The following is a 19655-nucleotide window of genomic DNA, read 5'->3' as shown; positions in this document are numbered from 1 at the left end:
CCGACTCTTGATTTTGGCTCAAATCATGATCTCACTCAAATCATGGGATTCTCTCTCTCTCTTCCCCTCCCCTGCTTGTGCTGTCCCTGTCTCAAAATACATAAGTAAACTTTTTAAAAATTTTGAGAATGTTTTACCCTGAAAAGATTTGAATTTAATAGAAAACATGTAATAACATATTACAGTAAAAATATTTAATAATAAAGGTCTATAACTTCACAATAAGCCTTTTCCATTACATAAACTGGCACTGCCTTTGAAGTTAGGAACCAAGTTTTCAAAGATCTGCATATAAGCTTTATACAAATATGCTCTCTAAGTTAATATTGTTTTAAAGTTCAAAAAGGAGAATAATCAGAGGATGTAAACAATCATGTAGGTTGTTAAATATGTTTTCATGCTACTTCACTATGCACAAAGCAAAGAATAAAGCTGTGACTTGTGGAAAGAATCCTGGATAAGTACTCAGGGGAAATAGCTCTTCTCTTCCACTTGCCTTCCCTCCGCTCTTGCATCTTTTCTTTTCTTAAAAAAACATTGATCCCCTTCCTTCCCTTCAGGTGGAGGAGGGTGGATTTCAGGATACAAAAACGACAGATGGGCTGGAGATCTCATAATGGGGACTGGGGCCAAGAAGACAGCCAGGACCAAAATGGACACCAATGGGATCAGATGGTTACAAATCAAGAGAGAATAAGCAAGAAGTTAATATATTAAGGACAATGTGAGTAAAGTTTCTCACTGTTCGGAAAGGAAATTATAACAAAGGTGGAGGCTAATATGAAATCTGTGATACTAGATTTGAATGCAGATATCAATATGAACTCATAGATTTGTATATACGTAATTCATATTTATTTGTAGAAAAATAAATATAGATGGGTATGTGCACATATATTTCCTGGCTTTGTTCCTGAGAGGGCCTGAAGCGATGACACCCCAGTAATGGTGAGCACACTCCGTGTCAGATCTTGGGTTTCTAAACATCATGCTCCATTACAAGGAACTAGGGCTTTTGGGTGAACTAGTTGGATCCAGGGGCGGGACAGGGCAGGAAAAGTAGAAAATAAGTCTGGAATTTCTCGATCAGAAAGTAAAGAAATGCCCAAAACATAATGGGGAATTGTCCAAAGTCACAGGAGTCAGCCTGAAGGGGCCCCCACTGGCCAAAGCTAGGGCGATTCCAGCAATAAAGTATGACAGCATCATAAGTCACAATAATCATAATAAATGCTTGAGTCCACACTGATATAAAAAAAATAATGGGAAAATGGGAGAAATCTGCCTTATAGAAAGATGTAAACCAAAAAGTGTATAAGGAACAGTGGAACTAAAAAACTACCACTTGGCAAGAAGCCTGGGTGGCTGTCAGTTGATCGTCCAGCTCTTGATTTCGGCTCAGGTCATGATGTCACAGTTGTGAGATCGAGCCCACAGCAGGCTCTGAGCTGGACACTGACCCTGCTTAAGATACTCTCTGCCCCTCCCTGGCTGGCACACATACACACTCTTTCTCTCAAAAAAAACAAAAACAAAAACAAAAAAAACCACCCCTACCATTTGGCAACCATCACAGTAATCATTTATTTAGGTAAAATTCATCAACAAATGCTAAAACAAGTGGAAAAAGGTTTGTTCAGAAACAGCCTATTTACACAGCCTCAAAAATTCCTTTCCATGAAATACTAATTACAAGGAATGAAACAAGCAGACACCAGGAAAAAAGCTTGTGTGTGTGTATAGTCAATTCTTGTTATTCACAGCAGTATGTTCTATAAAGTCACTGGGAACTCTGAATCCACAAATAGTCATTGTTCACAGAGTAAATATATTTATAATCTCAAATCCTAAAAACAACCTATCTTGGTAAATTCTATTTTCTTTATCTTAGAAAAGAGGAAATGAGATTAAGGAGAGTTAAGAGACTTGCCTGGGCTGCCCCACTAACAGGTGGCAGAACTGGGATTCAAACCCCATCCAAGAAGCCCCTGAGTCACAGCTTTTGGTCTACACTGCACTGCTCCCTTCCATACTCACACTCTGGTCACCCTGTAGGACAGGGGAAACAAGAAGACACAGTGACACCTTGTTCAACCTCAGCTGGGAACAGTATGGCAACTCAAACTGTTAGCCACTTTATTCAGGTCCATGAATGACCACAAAGATACTACTGATAAGTATTGATGTGGGCATTACAAATAAATTTTAGTAAATAAGCAACTTTGCAAATAAGAAACCTGTAAATAATGAGGATCGGCCATATGTGGGGCGCCTGGGTGGCCCAGTCGGTTAAGTCTCCAACTTCAGCTCAGGTCATGATCTCATGGTTCATGGTTCAAGCCCCACGTCTGGCTGTGTGCTGACGGTGCAGCGCCTGGAGCCTGCTTCACATTCTGTGTCTCCCTCTGTCTCTCTGCCCCTCCCCTCCTTGTGCGCTCTCGCTCTGTCTCCCTCTCTATCAAAAATAAACATTAAAAAAAAATAAGGATCAGCCATATAGAAGTCTATGTAGGTATAAATACATATAGACAAAGAGACATGATGGCGCAAATGTGGTAAAATGCTAGCCACTGAGGTACTGGGTAAAGGAACTAGAATGTTTTGTAATAGTCTTTCAATTTTATTAAGTTTGTTATTATTTCAAAACAAGAAGTTAAAAAAAAAAACTAAACCTTTACCTTTTCCAACTAAGGTACTCTCCCCTTTTATTATTTAATTTAAATTCTTTAATGTTTTTATTTATTTTTGAGAGAAAGACAGAGCGTGAGCAGGGGAGGGGCAGAGACAGAAAGAGACACAGAATCCAAAGCAGGTTCCAGGCTCCCAGTTGTCAGTACAGAGGTCATGCAGGGCTCGAACCTACAAACCATGAGACCATGACCTGAGCCCAAGTTGAACACTTAACCAACTGAGCCGATTAGGGCCCCCCTTTAATTTCTTTCTTTGTGATTCTTTATTTTCGAGAGAGAGAGACAGAGATAGAGCCTGAGCGGGAGACTCCCTCCTTTTAAAAACCATAGAAAGAACTTAGTGTCCTTGGGAAAGTCATTTCACCTCTCTGCGTCCCTAGTTCCTCGCCTGAATAAAGCAGGAACGAGACTACACTAACGGACCCCTCGGTCCCTGCAGACTGAAAACCCCGCGGCTCCGCACCTCTGAACCAGCACAAGCACCTACCGTCGGAGTCACTTTCTTCAGAGTCGATATCCGTGGGCTCCGCAGATTTCGGAAGGGAAATGAAGTCCTGGTCTGCCAATTCCACTGTCTCGACTTCTTGGATGGTTTTCAGGAAATTCTCACACTCTTTAGCATCAAACGATCCCGCATTTTCGAAATTACTTTTTGCCTCTGAAGGGACACTTTGTATATTACTCGTTTCATGCAAAACGACAGTGCCAGTGATTTTAGAAAGAGGACTTTTTTCACATTCTGCTTCGTCCTCGCTTGAAAGAACAGAGGAATCATATTTACCGCCGGCGGCACAAAGGTCTGCTTGCGGCCCAGGCACGCTGGCCTGTGTGTCATTCCTCCTCGACACTGACTTTGAACTTGTGGGCGGTGGGGAAGCGGGTTCCCCACCCCGGGGCGCGGGCGCAGCGCCCTCTGAAGGAACTGCGTCTTCTCTACCCCTAACTGCAGGCTCATCATATTGACCGCCGGCGGCAGGAAGGTCTGCTTGTGGCTCAGGCACGCTGGCCTGTGTGTCATTCGTCGACACTGACCTTGAACTCGTGGGCGGTGCTGGAGCGGGAGCGGGTTCCCCACCCCGGGGCCCCACCCCCGTCTGAAAGGCGTCGCTGGCCACCTGACTCGGGGNGCAACGGCGGCCCTGTGCCAGCGCCCGCTCGCAGGCCTTCGGCGGTGTCCTCAGGGGGACCGTCCCCGGGGGGCTTCTCCGGCCCCGCCCCCGTCTGCGCGCCGGCTCCGGCGTGCGCTTCTGCGTCGTCGTCGTCCTCAAGGGCCTTCTGAATGGCCCAGAGAGTCCGCGGTGACACGGGTGCGCTGCGCGCGGCGGGCTGCCCCCCGCCCTCCTCCTCCGAGCTGCCCCCCAGCAAGGCGGCCTGCAGGGCCAGGGACGTTCCCGGAGAAGGAGGCGCGGCGGCCTCTTCCTGCGGGCTCAGTTTCTCACAAGGGGAGGCCTTCACGTCCAGACACTTGCTGTGCTCTTGGCTGGAAGGAGGAGCCTCCGAACCCACCTCTGCAGCCTTCTTAGCCTGAACACCTAGGGAAGAATTGAAATCTCTCTCAATCCGTGGTTTTCCAATGAGACAATATACTTCTAGTATGATGCATAAAACAATACTGGTTCTCATGAATGAAGTTGTAACTTCATTTAATCAGCACTGAGTCAATTCGTTAGTTTTAAAGTGGGCTGGTTGCGAACACTGACTAACGTATAGATCCGCTGGATGGCTACACTGTACACCTGAAATGAATATGACATTGTATGTTAATTATACTGGAATTAAATAAATGTTAAAGTCGTAAATTACAGAAATAAAAATAAAGCGCGTTGGTACAGTAGTAGGAAATTCGTTAACAGCTACATACACTTATGACGGCACAAGTAGGGCCTGGTGCATAGAATTCAGAAACATGATAATAAGTGACGGTGCCCGGTACCTCTTATCAAGATGTAATGTGAAGTGTCTTCAGAAACCACTCTCCTCGACTCTACCTCCTTCAAAAAGCCCCCTTCATCTTCGTATTGTCTTTGGATTTGTCCTGACTGTTGCTGATTCATTTCCCTTTGGACATTTTCTATGTGTTGGTTTAGATAGTTTTTTTTAAGCAAGCCTTTGAGCTGGTACTGTGAAAAGTCATTAGACTCCTAAAAGAAAATAAATAATTCTTTTGTATTAAATACAGATAACATTCCCACATTTCCATGTCTCAAAAGGGGACAAAGAACAATTGATTTTTTTTCCCATTGATGATATCTTCATATTATGAAAGTAAAATTTGAATACTAGCAAAAAAACTGTAACTGCCTTATTAAAAAAAAAGTCTTTAGAACAGAAAGAACTGGACAAAAGAAATCATGGATACTGTTTATGACTTAACCATTTACTCAAACAACATTTATTGAGCATGTAATGCATGCCACGCACTGTGACACTTTGGTCATGGCTTAACAGACAGGCGACCTTCCATAATGCAAGTAAATATGCAAGGAAGGTGCCTAGCACAGTCCCTGACCTTTAAAAGACACCCTGTAAATCACAACAGTCACAGTTATTAATGATAAGTTAACATTTATAAAGCATTTCCTGTGAAGGCATTCTAAGAGCTTTTACGTATCTTCGCATATTATTTCCAACCACCCCACGAGACACATGCCATTATCCCCACTTACAAATGAAGAAGCTGAGACGAACAGGTGAAATAACCTCCCTAGGGTTGCAAGGCTACTAAGTGGTAGATGTGGGATCAAAAGCAGGCTGCCAACCTTATATTGTTTCTATTACTATTATACTATTATGCTACTATTTACCATCATTACTATTATCAACATTGCATTTGTCCAATGTACAGAAGACACAAAGGTCTGACCTGGCTGACTCAGAACTTCCCTTTGCTATCAGAAGCACAGATTCAGTGAGCAGCGGAGCCACACTGCCCTGCCATCTACAGGTCCCAGGCTCCATGTGGCAGGAAGAGAACGAAGGGGAGAAGATCATCAGGGACCGTCTCCCTTTGTCCCATGCCTTCCCACCTTTGCTTACATAACCCGAATTGTATCTCCTCGAAGGCCAGTCAGAGATCCTTTCACACTTAAGAAATAAAGTACTTGATACAGACTGAGCCTGGATTTTCCCCCTGAAATGAAAATAAATTTACTCCTATCCTTTGTACATCATTTCTATATACCTTCATATTTTCCTATGTTCACATACTTCATGGAAAAACAAAGGAGTGATAGGGAAAGAGTGCCTCTCTGCCTTTNTTAGGGACCGTCTCCCTTTGTCCCATGCCTTCCCACCTTTGCTTACATAACCCGAATTGTATCTCCTCAAAGGCCAGTCAGAGATCCTTTCACACTTAAGAAATAAAGCACTTGATACAGACTGAGCCTGGATTTCCCCCTGAAATGAAAATAAATTTACTCCTATCCTTTGTACATCATTTCTATATACCTTCATATTTTCCTATGTTCACATACTTCATGGAAAAACAAAGGAGTGATAGGGAAAGAGTGCCTCTCTGCCTTTTTCATATTTTTGGTATCAATTTAAGAAATGTTCAAAAGTCTGTAGGAAAAAAATCACTACATCCATTCATCAGGAATAATGCTGCTACAAAATGCATATTCTGTCCTCCAGTGAGTTAGAGAACGATGTGAGAAATCATCAGTGGTAGCAGTAGAAAGGGCAACAAAGCTCATTCACCCACTAAAGTTGGCAGTTAGCTAACAGTATAGCACGATCAGGAGACAAGCTTGACTCCAGCTACGCACACCACCGGCTCCAGGTTTCTATGGCTGTAGAGCCCCCACAAATGCTCCAAGTTGTGGAATTTACCACTCGATTCTCTATTACCACTGTCTAGAAAGAGGAAGAGGGAAGAAGGAGGTCCAATTGCATTTCTAGGCCTGTAGCCAAGGAAGAAATACCTGGAATTTCAAGTTGGAACATACTTTTCCATTGTGATTAGACTCTATATTACCATGAGTATTCTACGGACAACATATATTATAGGTTAAAATAACTTTTATGAACTAACTTAAGAATTGAACCACTACTGAACACTTATGTGAAAGACACAGATGTAGGTGCTGAAGTTACAGAAGTCAGTGAGACAGGCACATGAGGATGCTCAGAACCATAAAGAAAGATTACAGGGTGTTATGAGAATACAGAGTAGGAGATAAGACTTGGTCTTAAGCGTAAGTCTGAAGGCTTCTTTGAAGCCTTTAAGTTCAACTTCTAAGTTCAAACTTATGATACTTCCTAGGATCTCTGAGACACAAATGCTGTTTACTAGAAACAGATATTATGTAAGTAATGTTTATCAATTTCCTTTTTTCTAAGAAAAATCTTGCTGTAGTTCTTAATTCTAAGCATGGATGTGCTGTTGTATATTTCACCTCTGGCATTGCTTCAAATAAAGTTCTTCTTCGCTTGGTAAATTCTTTCATATCAGTCAGGATTTCATGCTTTATTTCAAGAGGCAGGCTGATGAAGTCTTCAGATTCAATATCTATCGCATGAGGATTATGAAAAAACTCTTCCTATAAAGAGTAAAACATAACACCATGAAATTTACATTTCTTACACTTAATTTTATTTATCCTAAAAGATGTTTTTTGCACTTACAAACACAGTTCTACATAATCTACAACAGACTAAACACAGTTGTACATAATCTGCACTAGGTACCAGTGAATAGGCAGATTAGGGAAAGCAGCCATTCATTCATGGATTCATCCAGTAGAAAAAACATTTACCAGACACCCCTAATGTACCAGACACTGTTCTGGGTGCTAGGGTATTATACAGTTCATGCCAGATAAGGCCCCTACTCTTAGGAGTGGAGTAAAGACATAATAATAAAATAAATAAATGAATGGACAAGAAAATAAGGCAGGTTAATCTGATTAAGAGAATTGATTACGAGATCAGGAAGAGAAAAAACATTTGTTGGATGGACAGAGAAGACCTCATTAAAAATGACCTGTGAGCAGGGACTTGAAAGACACCAACAAGCCTGAGCAGGACACCTCAGGCTGCATGACCAGCAGCATGACCACCAGCTACATGACAAAGGCCCTAAGGCAGGGATGAGCCTTTGGAATGTGAACAATATTTGTAATTCCCTTAATTAGGTTCGTTTTGTTTTGCTCTTAAACTATGATCAAAAGTGAAATAAAAAGTGAAAAATTCACTGACATGAAAAAGCACGAAATTTTCTAAATTTTAACTAATCACCAAAAGTACTTTAAAACTCTTCATTAGTAAAGAAAATGAAATAATGCAATTTAATTTGCTGTAAGCAGGTATGTTGTATGTATCTGTTCAAAGCAGCCAGCACTTAGGACAGGCCAGTCATGCTCACAACACCCCATGCTCTTCCCTCAGTGATAATCCCATCAGCCGTCTGAGGAAGGCATCATTATTATTTTTGNTCAGATAACAGAATTAGAGAACAGGAGGACCCAGACTTAAACGCAGGCCTTTCTGACCACAAGGCTCATGTCTTCACCAAGGCTGCTATCTTTTGCTATATTAATAAAGCAGAACCTCTACAAGTTAAGGGATCCTGAGGTTTTAGCTCAAAAGTCTTTTTCCAGACGTACCAAAAATAATAGGAACATAAAAAACCAGTTAAGTTGGGAATCAAAGAATGTTACCCACTATTCAAGAAACTTGAAAGAAAATGTTAAAAACTTGTATACACAGTACAGCCTCAACTTGTAAAAATGTCATCCATTAAAATGTGCGTGGTCATGATTTTAGAACATGACCACACGTTCTCTGACCCCTCTTTTCACATAGCCCCTCCCCTCCAATAGGGGAGGCCTGCCTGACCAGCTTCTCATACAGGGCGTGCAGGAGGAGAGGCTGCAGGACTTCCCAGGCCGGCCACAAAAGGCCACGGGGCCCTGCCAGGCACTGGCTCTTGGGACGCCTGCCCCGGGAACAGAGCGCCACGCTGCGAACCAGCCCAGGCCGCAGAGAGAGGCCACAGGCAGGTGTTCTGACTGACAGCGTCAACCGCCAGACACGCAGTGAGGCAGCCCTGGAGGGGCTCCAGCCCCAGCTCCAGTCTGTGTGCATCTACACGGCAGACGTGCAGAGGGCACGGCCTAGCTTGGCTCACCAACCCCCAGAACAGGGAGAGAAGACGACAGACAAACAACTGTTTTGTCACACGGCAGTGGGCAAGTGGAACGTAAGCACAGACGTAGTTACACACACACACACGTACACCTGACATATACTAACATACCCAAGTACACGCCAGTACTCAACCAAAAGGAGGAAGGAGGCAGAATGGACTAACACATGTCCAAATGTTACCTGAAGTTATATACCCATCTTTTATGGTGCTACTGTTTCTACATTTTTACACAAGTATACGTTACTCTTTCCTGTTTGGGTGGCTGGTTGGTTGTAAAGGAAAGATGGCTCATTTTGGACATCTGGACATGCACAATGGCCAACTCCTCATAAATGTGCGTGTGAGCATGTGTACTCATACGTATATTCACATGCACACACTTATACACACACGCACAGTAAAGAAGGCTTCTGTTTTTCAGGAACTTTCATAAATTCATACCACCTCATTATTCATTTTCATGTCATTTATTTCAAATGATAGAATGTATTCTGAATTCAAAAATTACATAAATACCTGTAATGTTTGTTTCTGACTCATTCTTTCTTGCCATTCTTTTTCATCTTCTTCTTCTGAACTGAAAGCCAAGCATATGTTTACAGTAACTGACTTAATGACTTATGAAAACACTGCATGAGGCATGGGGCTGCTACCACTAGGGGCGACGATGGTGAGTGTTTGGCAAGAGCCAGGTTGTCCCTGTTCCCACAGTCTGGAGAGGACACATGTAAGTGAGCAATTGCAATATGGTCTAGTAACTTCCATCACAAGTGAGGAGCAGGCTGCAATAATGAGAGTACCTCTCTCCAATCTGGGGGGTCCTCCAGGTGTTCTGGAATCTGGCAATTACACTGCTTGGCCTGAGGCCCAAGTAAGTGAGAGGTCTAGTTATAGGGCCTGAGGGACGTGCATGGAGAGAAGTATTCCAGCGGAAACCCTAAGTTCTATAAGCATCCGGAAACAAGGGAAAGAGAGGCTGCCTGTACGCCATATCAAGAGGGCGGGTGGTGAGGATGGAGAAGCACGTGACTAAGGAGCTGGAATTTATCCTAAAGACATGAGAAGGTAGGAAGTGCTTTAAGCTACAAGAGGACATTATCAGATTTGGGTTTTAATAGATTCTACACTACAAAGCAGAGATTGAGTGTGGTGGGTAGGGTTCCAGCTAAAGGGTAAGGTCAAAGACAAAGACAGAGAAAGAAGTGTGGAAGCCACTGCGGTAAGGGTGATGGTGGCAGTGATGAAGATAAACAGAAATGGCCTGATTCAAAAGCTGCTTGGGGTCTCGGGAGCCCCTGGGAAAGGAAAGGGGGCAGGTGGGGAGAGACACCGGTCAGCCACAGAAGCTGCTGACAATTAAGAGTGAGCGAGAGGAAGAGCCAGAGGGAGAGGAGCTAGAGGAAGAGTGGCCAGGAAGGCTCCCAGGTAGCAGGACAGCACGGGCCCCGAGTGCAGCAGGCGGAGGCCTGCAAGGTGACTACTGGACTCAGCGAGGAGGACGCTGTGTGTGGGCTCTAGGCGTGGCAGGAGACTCGAGACATGGGCCGAGAAACAGGTAGAGACAGCACGTGTGTGCGAAGGGCAAGAAACATGCGAGTGAACGATACACCCCCAGGGCTAACACGGGGTCTGCAGAATGAAGAGAACAGCACGAACCACCCAAACACAGGGACAAGTTAGTATGAAAGGAAGGAAAAACGTTCTACAAGGTAGGGAGAATGCATTCTCAGATGCATTCATTCCCACATGCCTCATCGTGCAGATAAAACACAAAGGTTTAAACCTGTCTAAACATCCAATCACCATTTGTAAACAGACACTTACCTGTTCTTCTCTTCCTTCTCTAAAGGCGGCAAAGCATAGAGGTCATCTTCTCTTCTAACATGGGTAAGACTGGGGAGCGCTTCATCTCTGAAAACCACACACAGACTTAAACACGGGTGACAGGAATTAGAATTTTAGGTCCGGATTTTGACGACACAAGCCCTGCCGAGGAGGTGAGACGGAGAAGCACAGGGGAGCAGCTTTGGCACTGCTGGCCCGGCTTCCCGGCCGCTGTGGTGGATCAAGGGCGGCCTGGCGCCTGGAGAGACAGAGGGCGGCCCCTGCGGCCCCTGGCCCCCAGGCCACAGCCTTGGCTATGGGCACACGCGTCATCCAAGTGCAAAGTGCACACAATGCATCATTACAGCCTTTCTCTCTCCTTATCGAAGCTGCCACACACAACTTCAAATGCCCTGCATTTTACCGGGTCAAATGGACACCCCGCGTACCCCTCTCAAGTCACCATCTATTATCTGCTGAGTTAAAGTTAGGGAAAGGGTTAATCCAACACAAAACTTAAAGGTTTTTAAACTTGAAACTTAATGTAATGTGCCTCTTGCCTTTTACTTTTTAAGGCAGTTTTGATTGCCTGTCTTTTCAAAAATGTTTTCAAAAGCTTCTCCGTAGTTTTTTTGGAATCGCTGGTTGCCAAATCCTTTCTGTGCCTTCTCTTAGCCTGTGAAAAGAAAGGACAGAGGATTCTATTTCAGGGTATTAGTATATCAAAAATATTTCTCTGATTTTTTTCTATAGAATTTGGGTTGTCTGAGCTTTCAGACTATAGATGCTTTAGTATTTCCTCCAAAGTTCTGTTTATCCGTGAAAATGTTCAGGTTTCTGATATGTAAAGGAAACTGAGTTTCCATCTAGCAATTACTGAAAGAACTGGCTAGTATACGGTATTTGGGAAATGATTAATTTATCTTCAGATTCTTTTAAATATCCTTTAATGTCCCCAGAAGCCTAAAACTTAATGATACATAGTTAAATAAATGCAAGATTATATCAATTAACTAACGTAGTCTCTAAAAATCACTGTTATGCCAAAGCCAATTTCTGATATTGGTCTTTATAAAATAACATTACTTAGATGTCACTCTGTCCCTCAACATTCAAGGTTATATCATAAGAAATCCTAAATTGTAGAGAAGTATCTTGTAAGTAATGTCCAAGTAGGAAAAAATAGAATATGGTGGAATATAAGGTGGAATAAGGTGGAATATAAGGTGGAATATGGTGGAATATAAGGAAGAAATACCAAAACATTCTCTTCTTTTCTAAATTAAGAGATAACTGGCATATAACACTGGATGTTTAAGGTGTACAATGTGCTGATTTGATACGTTTATGTATTACAAAATAACTACTACAATAGTGTTAGCTAACACCTTTAATTATGGGGCAGGGGAACTGGGGAGATGCTGTTTACTTGCAGATAAATTCTGGAGTTCTTCTTTCCTGTCTAATCCTTCCAAAGAAGGCCTGATACGTGTGCCTTGGATAATTTAAAACTGCAACATGCAAGTCTATACCTTTCACGGAGGGAGCAAATGTCCCCAGGCTTTTGCAGATCCTTACTTTCATCCTACAGCCTCATTTGCTTAGACAATGTCTATCCACTGTGCTTATGAAGAAAAGTCCTATGTCCAAATGGGTGCTATCATTTGGGGCATACACAATTACTCCAAAGTTCACAACTTCATTCCAACATTGTTTGAAACTACCTTCAGAATAAGGAAACTCCTGGGGCCCCTGGATGGCTCAGTCAGTTTAGCGTCCAACTCAATTTGGGCTCAGGTCATGATCTCATGGTTTGTGGGATTGAGCCCAGAGTCGGGCTCTGCGTTGGCAATGCAGAGACTGCTTGGGATTCTCTCCCTCCCTCTCTCTCTCTCTCTCTGCCCCTCTCTCACTCTTGTTCTCTCAAAATAAATAGAGAAAGAATAAAGAAACTCATTATAATTTTTTTATATCCTGGCCAACTTCCTTCCTTGATAATCCACTTTAATCACAGCTGGCACCACACAAAATCACCTATTTCTAACATCCCATCAGTCTTTAAACATTGCGGACCCACAATCTCAGATTCAGAGCATTTCCCTCAAAGGGTGCTCCGTAGAGCTCAGCAGCATAGCTGAAACATGCACAGGACAGCTACAAAGAAACTCTAGAAGGAAGACTCCCAAGTGTAAGAATTTTAGTAGTTTTATTAAAAGCTAAATTTTATCATTGCACCCAGGAGGTACTCTCACAAATAATCGTTTTTTAAAAGACAAAGTGTTGGGAAGCCTGGGTGGCTCAGTCAGTTAAGCATCCAACCCTTGATATCACCTCAGGTCATGATCTCACGGTTCGTGGGATCGAGTCCTGTGTCAGGCTCTGCACTGACAGCACAGAGCCTGCTTGGGGTTCTGTCTCTACCTCTCTTTCTGCCCCTCCTGTGCTCTCTCTCTCTCTCTCTCTCTGTCTCTCTCTCCCAAAATAATAAACTTTAAAAAAAAAAGTAATTTGTTCAAAATACACTAAAAAAGTTGAAATTAAGCTGGATGTATGTTAAAATAAGCCTTAGCTTCCAAAATTCTAAAGAGAAAGTTAAAATTACACCTGAACTTTTTTAAAAGGTTTATTTATTCTGAGAGAGTGCAAGCGTGTATGCAGGCACAAGTGGAGGAGGGACAGAGAGAGAGAGAGAGAAAGAGACAGAGACAGAGAACCCCAAGTGGGCCCCACACTAACATAAGGGCCCAATCCCACAACTACAAGGTCATGACCTGAGCCAAAATCAAGACTTGGAACTCAACTGACTGAGCCACCCAGGTGCCCCAAACTTTTCTTTCTTTCTAAGAATATGGAGAGAAAAAAAAAATAGATGACTCTTACCAAAGTCTGTTTCTTCAATAGTGGAGCGTCCCCATCAAACACAAAAATAGGACGAATTCGAAAAAATAAGAGTTTGCAGAGTCGATGAAACAAAGTGAGAAGATGTGCATTTTCTATTGAGTTCCCATGGCGATCCCGGACTCCTCTTAGTGCCTGGTTCAACCAAATGCTAATATCTGGCAGAATTGTTAAAGGAAAGGTTTTGGAATTTCTTCCCTCATCCCCGTGATTTCAACTTCCCAACAGCCGATAGATATCATTTAAACATTGAGAGTAAGCCCTCATATTAATTCACTTGAAATCGAAAAATGTTCAGCCCTGATGGAATCTACCTATAATCAGTTAATTTTATTTGAACCCTTGTTACTACTATTCACATACTGATTTTAAAATCTTACATCAACAGATGTGTCCTTATAGAAAATCTAATTGTAAATAATTGCTTCTTTTAAAAAAAACTGATAATCTCTACAGAATTTTCATAAATTAGCACAACTCTTTTGGAGAACAATTTGGCAATTCATAGCAAAAAATGTAAAAACTTGCATTCTATTTTACTACTTCTACTTCCAGACATTTATCCTCAGAAAATCATCATAGATTTACAATACGAGTGACTTCTATAAATGTTTAAAGAAAATATGAAAAACAATGTAAAAATTTTCCAACAAATCTTCACTTAAACTACGATACACTGATTTGCTGAAATACCAGAGAGCCCTCAAAAATGGAAGCTACAGAAGCAGATATAGTGATAAGAAAGACAATCACAAAATATTAAAGGAGACAAAACAGGTCACAAAACTATGGGATGCGTAATTGCATTTTATAATATACAGGATATGTTAAATATAAGAAACTAGAAGTTCAGACATCAAAATATGAACAATAGTTACCTCTTCTGCAATGACAAGTAATTTACATTTTCTTAGAGGTTGCTTATATTTAAGTTTTGTAAGCACCGCTCCTTACCAAATTATTCCTGCCTGTCCGTAAGACAGAGGGACGCAGGCCTCATGGCCTTCCTGCCCCCCGTCGCTCTGCCAGCCCTCTCATCCCCACTCAAGCCTGACTTCAGCAGTGCTCTCCCTTGCTCGGGCCCTCTCCCCTCCTCCTGCTGCATGGGCTCCCCGGGCTACCTCACACCCCCACGCCACACCCTCTCTCTACGTGGGCTCTGTCCTACCCCCAGACTAGATGGCCTAGATGACACCTCTCCCCCATGCCTCGCAGACCTTCCCAACTTAACATGATCAAAACGGGACATGGGTCTTTTCTACCTGACTGCTTATGGCCCCATTGCAGTGAACGTGACCCCGTTCACCATAGCCAGATCGCTGAATGTCATCCCCTACGTTCCCCTCAATTCCATCTTTCAAGCTGTCTTGTGGGCAGACACTTCCTGCCTCCAGCATGGCCTCACGTGCTCCTTCTCCGGCCTGAGCTCCTCCCCTCTCAGCCTAGTTATCTCGGACTCAGAGGTCCTGGTCTATGGGTCACTTCCTCAGCCCAGACATACACCCCCACTTATGCACTCCTATTCAAAGCTGTATTGCTTATTATGTGGCAGAAAACCCACTGGGGATCCAGCACTGCACAAAACAAGGGGTTTGCCCTTTGGAGCTTACAACCTAATGGAGGGAAAAACCACACCACTGGCTCCATGCCTTGTCTAGACCACGTTTTTGTGCACGGCTCCCCTTTCATGGGACCTATAGGAGGCAACAAATATTTGGTATCACATGAGCTGAACAGCTATTATTTATAGCTCAGAGCCTGGAGCATGTTTCGGATTCTGTGTCTTCCTTTCTCTCTGACCCTCCCCTGCTCATGCTGTCTCTCTCTCTCTGAAATAAATAAAAAACATTAAAAAAATTTCAACAGCTAAGTATTTAAATGAATGTACATTCCCTAACTTATAACCATAAAACAAATCAGGCCCATCAACAATTAAATACCAGGGAACAAAATGACTAGTGGAAAGCAAGCTATTATTATATTCATTCCTATATTTGAGTGCTACTATGTGCCAGACTTTATCTAAGACCCAAGATCTTGAGATAGAAGAGCAAACATAGCCCTGAACAAAAGAGATATGGTGTCTATCTCCAAGAAGTTGCACTCTAATGGGGAAGACGAACAACAAAATAGAAGACAAATAGATACATATGATAAATTTACTACAATACGTATAGCTATAATACAAAAAAAAAGTAAATAGAGCAGAGTAAAAGGACGGGAGGGGCGGTCAGTGGCTCATTACTTAGGGTAGGCCTATGTGAAGAAATAGCGGAGCCCTGAATGGACAAGAGAAAGGGAGTAAACGGCGAGACGAGAGGGGCAGCAAATGTGAATGCCCTAAGAGAGATGCATGCTTCCACTAAAGGACGACATGGCAAAATCTGAGCCACAGGAGCAAGAGTCGATGTGTGTGTGCAGCCACAGGCACGTGACTTAAAGATCACCCTAGTGGACGAGTGAGGAATAAACTAGCTGCAACAGCCCTAGGGAGAGGGCACAGCAATGGTGGACACAGTTAAGAGGCTGCAGGATAAAGGATCTACCTTGGAAGTATGATTTGGCGTTGACTCAGTTCTGTGCTGTAATTCTGCCTGGCTCATTTCTGGTGGCTACACTGCTGTACAGTCTTAAGTTTCTACTTAAACCATTACTTTGACTGTTATAATTAATGATAAAACCTAATTTTAGATCAGTGGCTCTCAATTCTGTTATCCCTTCAAACTGGATAAAAGCTTTTAATATATCAAATACTAAATACAGATATGCCTAAAATTCTAAATCAAAGAGACTGAGATGGGTTTTTTTTTATTATTAATCATAAGCAGTCTTAGCTAGGGTTGAAAGTTCCAGCTTGAAATTACTTTTTAAAATATATTAGGCATTGTGAAAGTATCTGTATAATTAGACTTGCCTAATTTCAGTAGGTTTATAAAAAAAAAAAAAAGGAACATTAAATGTGTCCCAGGGCTGGAAAAAAGTTAAATCTGCAGCAAAGCCAGAATCACTTCATAGATAAGACCCAAAGGACTAATAACATTTTGAAGGAAAAGATAAATTACTTTAGTTCTACTGTTAGGTGATTTAAAATTTAATCTCCATTAGTATGCATAGCCTAAAGAGAGTGCAATATTTTGCTAACAGAGTTAGATGCAGTTTACAAATGTTAAGGTTCACTAGAGTCAAAAGTTAAACTGTTAATTTTTATTGGACACATTTAGATTATATAAATAAATAAGACAACTCATCCACNTCTTAACCGACTAAGCCACCCAGGAGCTCCCACAGAAGGTTAAAAAAATGTATTTTAAAGATCCAAGAGTAAATTATGAAACTGGTGTGTCATGAATAATTTCCTCATTAACATAGAAGACAAAAATATTGGAATATAGATCAGATATTTGAATTTGAATTCCCATGAAAATGGAACAAAGCTGGGAAGAGCCCAAATGTCCACTGACAGATGAATGGATAAAGATGTGGTGTATATATACACAATAGCATATTACTCAGCAATCAAAAAGAATGAAATCTTGCAGGGGTGCCTGGGTGGCTCAGTCAGTTGAGCAACTGACTTCAACTCAGGTCATGATCTGGCAATTTGTGTTTGAGCCCCGCGCCGGGCTCTGTGCTGACAGCTCAGAGGCTGGAGCCTGCTTCAGATTCTGTGTCCCTCTCTCTCTCTCTGTTCCTCCCCTATTCACACTTTGTTTCTCAAAAATGAATAAACGTTAAAATTTTTTATTAAAAAAAAGAATGAAATCTTGCCATTTGCAACTATGTGGATGGAACTGGACGGTATTATGCTAAGTAAAATTAGTCTATCAGAGAAAGACCAATATATGACCTCACTCATATGATTAATTTTTTTTTTAATGTTTTTATTTATTTCTAGGAGAGAGAAACAGCGTGAGCAGGGGAGGGTCAGAGAGAGAGGGAGTCACAGACTGAAACAGGCTCCAGGCTCTGAGCTGGCAGTCAGCACAGAGCCCGACGCGGGGCTCAAACGCACGAACCGCGAGATCATGACCTAAGCGAAAGTCGGATGCTTAACCGACTAAGCCACCCAGGCACCCCTCATATGATTAATTTAAGATACAAAACAGATGAACATAAAGGAAGGGAAGCAAAAATAATATAAAAACCGGGAGGGAGACAAACCATAAAAGATTCCTAAATATAGACAACAGAGGGTTGCTGGAGAGTTGTGGAAGGGGGGATGGGCTAACTGGGTAAGGGGCATTAGGGAATCTATTCCTGAAATCATTGTTGCATTATATGTTAACTAACTTGGATGTAAATTATAAACAAATAAATAAGTATAAAAAACAGAAAATGAAACAAAGCAAAATCAATTCTGGAACAGCAGTCAAATATTCTCTCCGCACATACATATACTTAAACACATACATACATACATATATATGTAAATTTGTATTTATAACTGGAGGATAGTTGATAGTCCTCTTAAAATAATTTGTTCTTTCAGACAAACTTAATAACCTCATGAAAATTACTTCATGTCCCAAAAGGGTTCCTGAGTCATCTTAAAAATAGGTAATCTAAATTCTAAATTAAACACTTTACTTTCCTTACTTTGGACAACTTCCCAGAAAATTAGAATGCTGAACTTGATGCATCAGCTCAATGATTTTACAAATCATCACTTCTTCATAGAGGCTGCAACGTAAAATGCCTAAGTCTTTGCTGAAGTTTGAAGGGTTCCTGTCACTGAAAACTGCTTTCCTTCCCATGATCTTCTATGAAGAAAATCTTCAGAAAGCAGTGATTTGATGAACCACTAGAGGGCAGCAACAGCACATTGCTTTAACACATCAACCACAAACTTTCCCTTTCCCCGATACAAGGTATCCCTCAAAAGCTTTTAAGCAAGGCAAAACTCATTACGGATGTATTTCAAGATTACTCACACTGCAGACACTATAATCATGATTAGGTTTATTTGAAAAATCAGCAGTGTCACATCACGTAAAAGCTGTCTCCACACTAAATAACGGCTCCTCACTCAGTGACCCCTTAGCAGAATTCCCACATACTCTTAAACTGCATTTACCACCGACAGCAATTTACAGGAGTCTCTTCTCCTCACAACTCCTGCGCCCGCCTAGGGACCTGGCATAAGGTACCACCAACTTCCGGAACAGAACAGCCCCTCAAAGGTGAAGGAGGAGGGGGAGGGAGAGGAGAAGGATGCTTAACGTCTAAAAAGACCAAAATTTCAGAAACAGTGTTCGTATGTTTCGATAAAAAAAAGAAAAACGCTTAATTCCAAAGACACACACCAAACCAGCCACACAAATGCATAAAAGGCAATCCTTCACGGGTCTCATCACAGAGGCTGGGAGGTAAAACAAAAGCAAATACAAACCAAAAACAAAACAAAAAGCCACTGTGTGCCTTTTGAAATCTTTTCAGTGCTGGACCACATGGATTTCCTATTCCAAAACTCATCAATAAAAAAAATAGTAAAAGTTACTTTTAAAAAAGAAAAGAAAAAAAAAAAGCCAAACACCTGTCCACACTATCCTCCTTCTAATACATCTAAGTGGGGCAGGGCTCAGGAGGACCAGCAAGCGACACTACCGGTAGGAAGCCCACCTGATTTAATTCCACGCTGACCCCCCCCCAAGTCGGGACAAGGCTTTTACGCTTTACAATAGTAACTAAGCTTTCACTTAAATAACCCCTTTGCTCCTCATACCAGCCCTGTGCGCAGATACTATTATCACCGCCACTTTCCAGGTGAGAGAAGGGAAGCACAGAGAGGGGAAAGCACTGCCCCTAAGTAATAAAACCAGAGGACTCCAATCCGGCGTGGCACTNCGAGGGTGGGCGTCGTCCCGCCAACACCACGCTGGGCCCAAAAGGGAGCCGAGAGCGAGCAAACGCCTGGCGCGAGCCCCTGCGCCCGAGAACCCACGAAGCGCGAAGGATACCCACGGCGAGGATCTTCCCCTCCAGCGTCTCCGGGCTCACCTGCCGCCCGGAGCACTCCAGAAGCTTCCAGAGACCCTGCACCCCCATGAGGCCCCCAGCGACCCTCGGCGGGAGGCCTCCTATCCCGGGCGCAG

General features: G+C 42.5%; 1 protein-coding gene across 1 annotated transcript in view; it reads right to left on the bottom strand.

Moving 5' to 3' along the window:
• ERCC5 (ERCC excision repair 5, endonuclease) overlaps positions 1–19649 on the bottom strand; it is a 32902-nt gene extending 13253 nt beyond the window's left edge. Inside the window, exons 1-9 of the mRNA XM_077753902.1 lie at positions 19521–19649; positions 13546–13721; positions 11226–11341; positions 10666–10752; positions 9358–9418; positions 7088–7231; positions 4624–4831; positions 3779–4222; positions 3178–3741 (exon numbers count right to left, since the gene is read on the bottom strand). Of these exons, the coding sequence (XP_077610028.1) occupies positions 3178–3741; positions 3779–4222; positions 4624–4831; positions 7088–7231; positions 9358–9418; positions 10666–10752; positions 11226–11341; positions 13546–13721; positions 19521–19608 (1888 nt within the window). The 5' untranslated portion in view covers positions 19609–19649. The remainder of the gene's footprint in view (positions 1–3177; positions 3742–3778; positions 4223–4623; positions 4832–7087; positions 7232–9357; positions 9419–10665; positions 10753–11225; positions 11342–13545; positions 13722–19520) is intronic.
• Between the last annotated feature and the right edge of the window lie 6 nt (positions 19650–19655).

Source organism: Crocuta crocuta, unplaced genomic scaffold (genome assembly GCF_008692635.1).
Source record: "Crocuta crocuta isolate KB4526 unplaced genomic scaffold, BGI_CrCroc_1.0 scaffold31, whole genome shotgun sequence".
NCBI lineage: Eukaryota > Metazoa > Chordata > Mammalia > Carnivora > Hyaenidae > Crocuta > Crocuta crocuta.
Note: the sequence above shows the minus strand (reverse complement) of the source record. Positions and strands in the feature narration are given on the sequence as shown.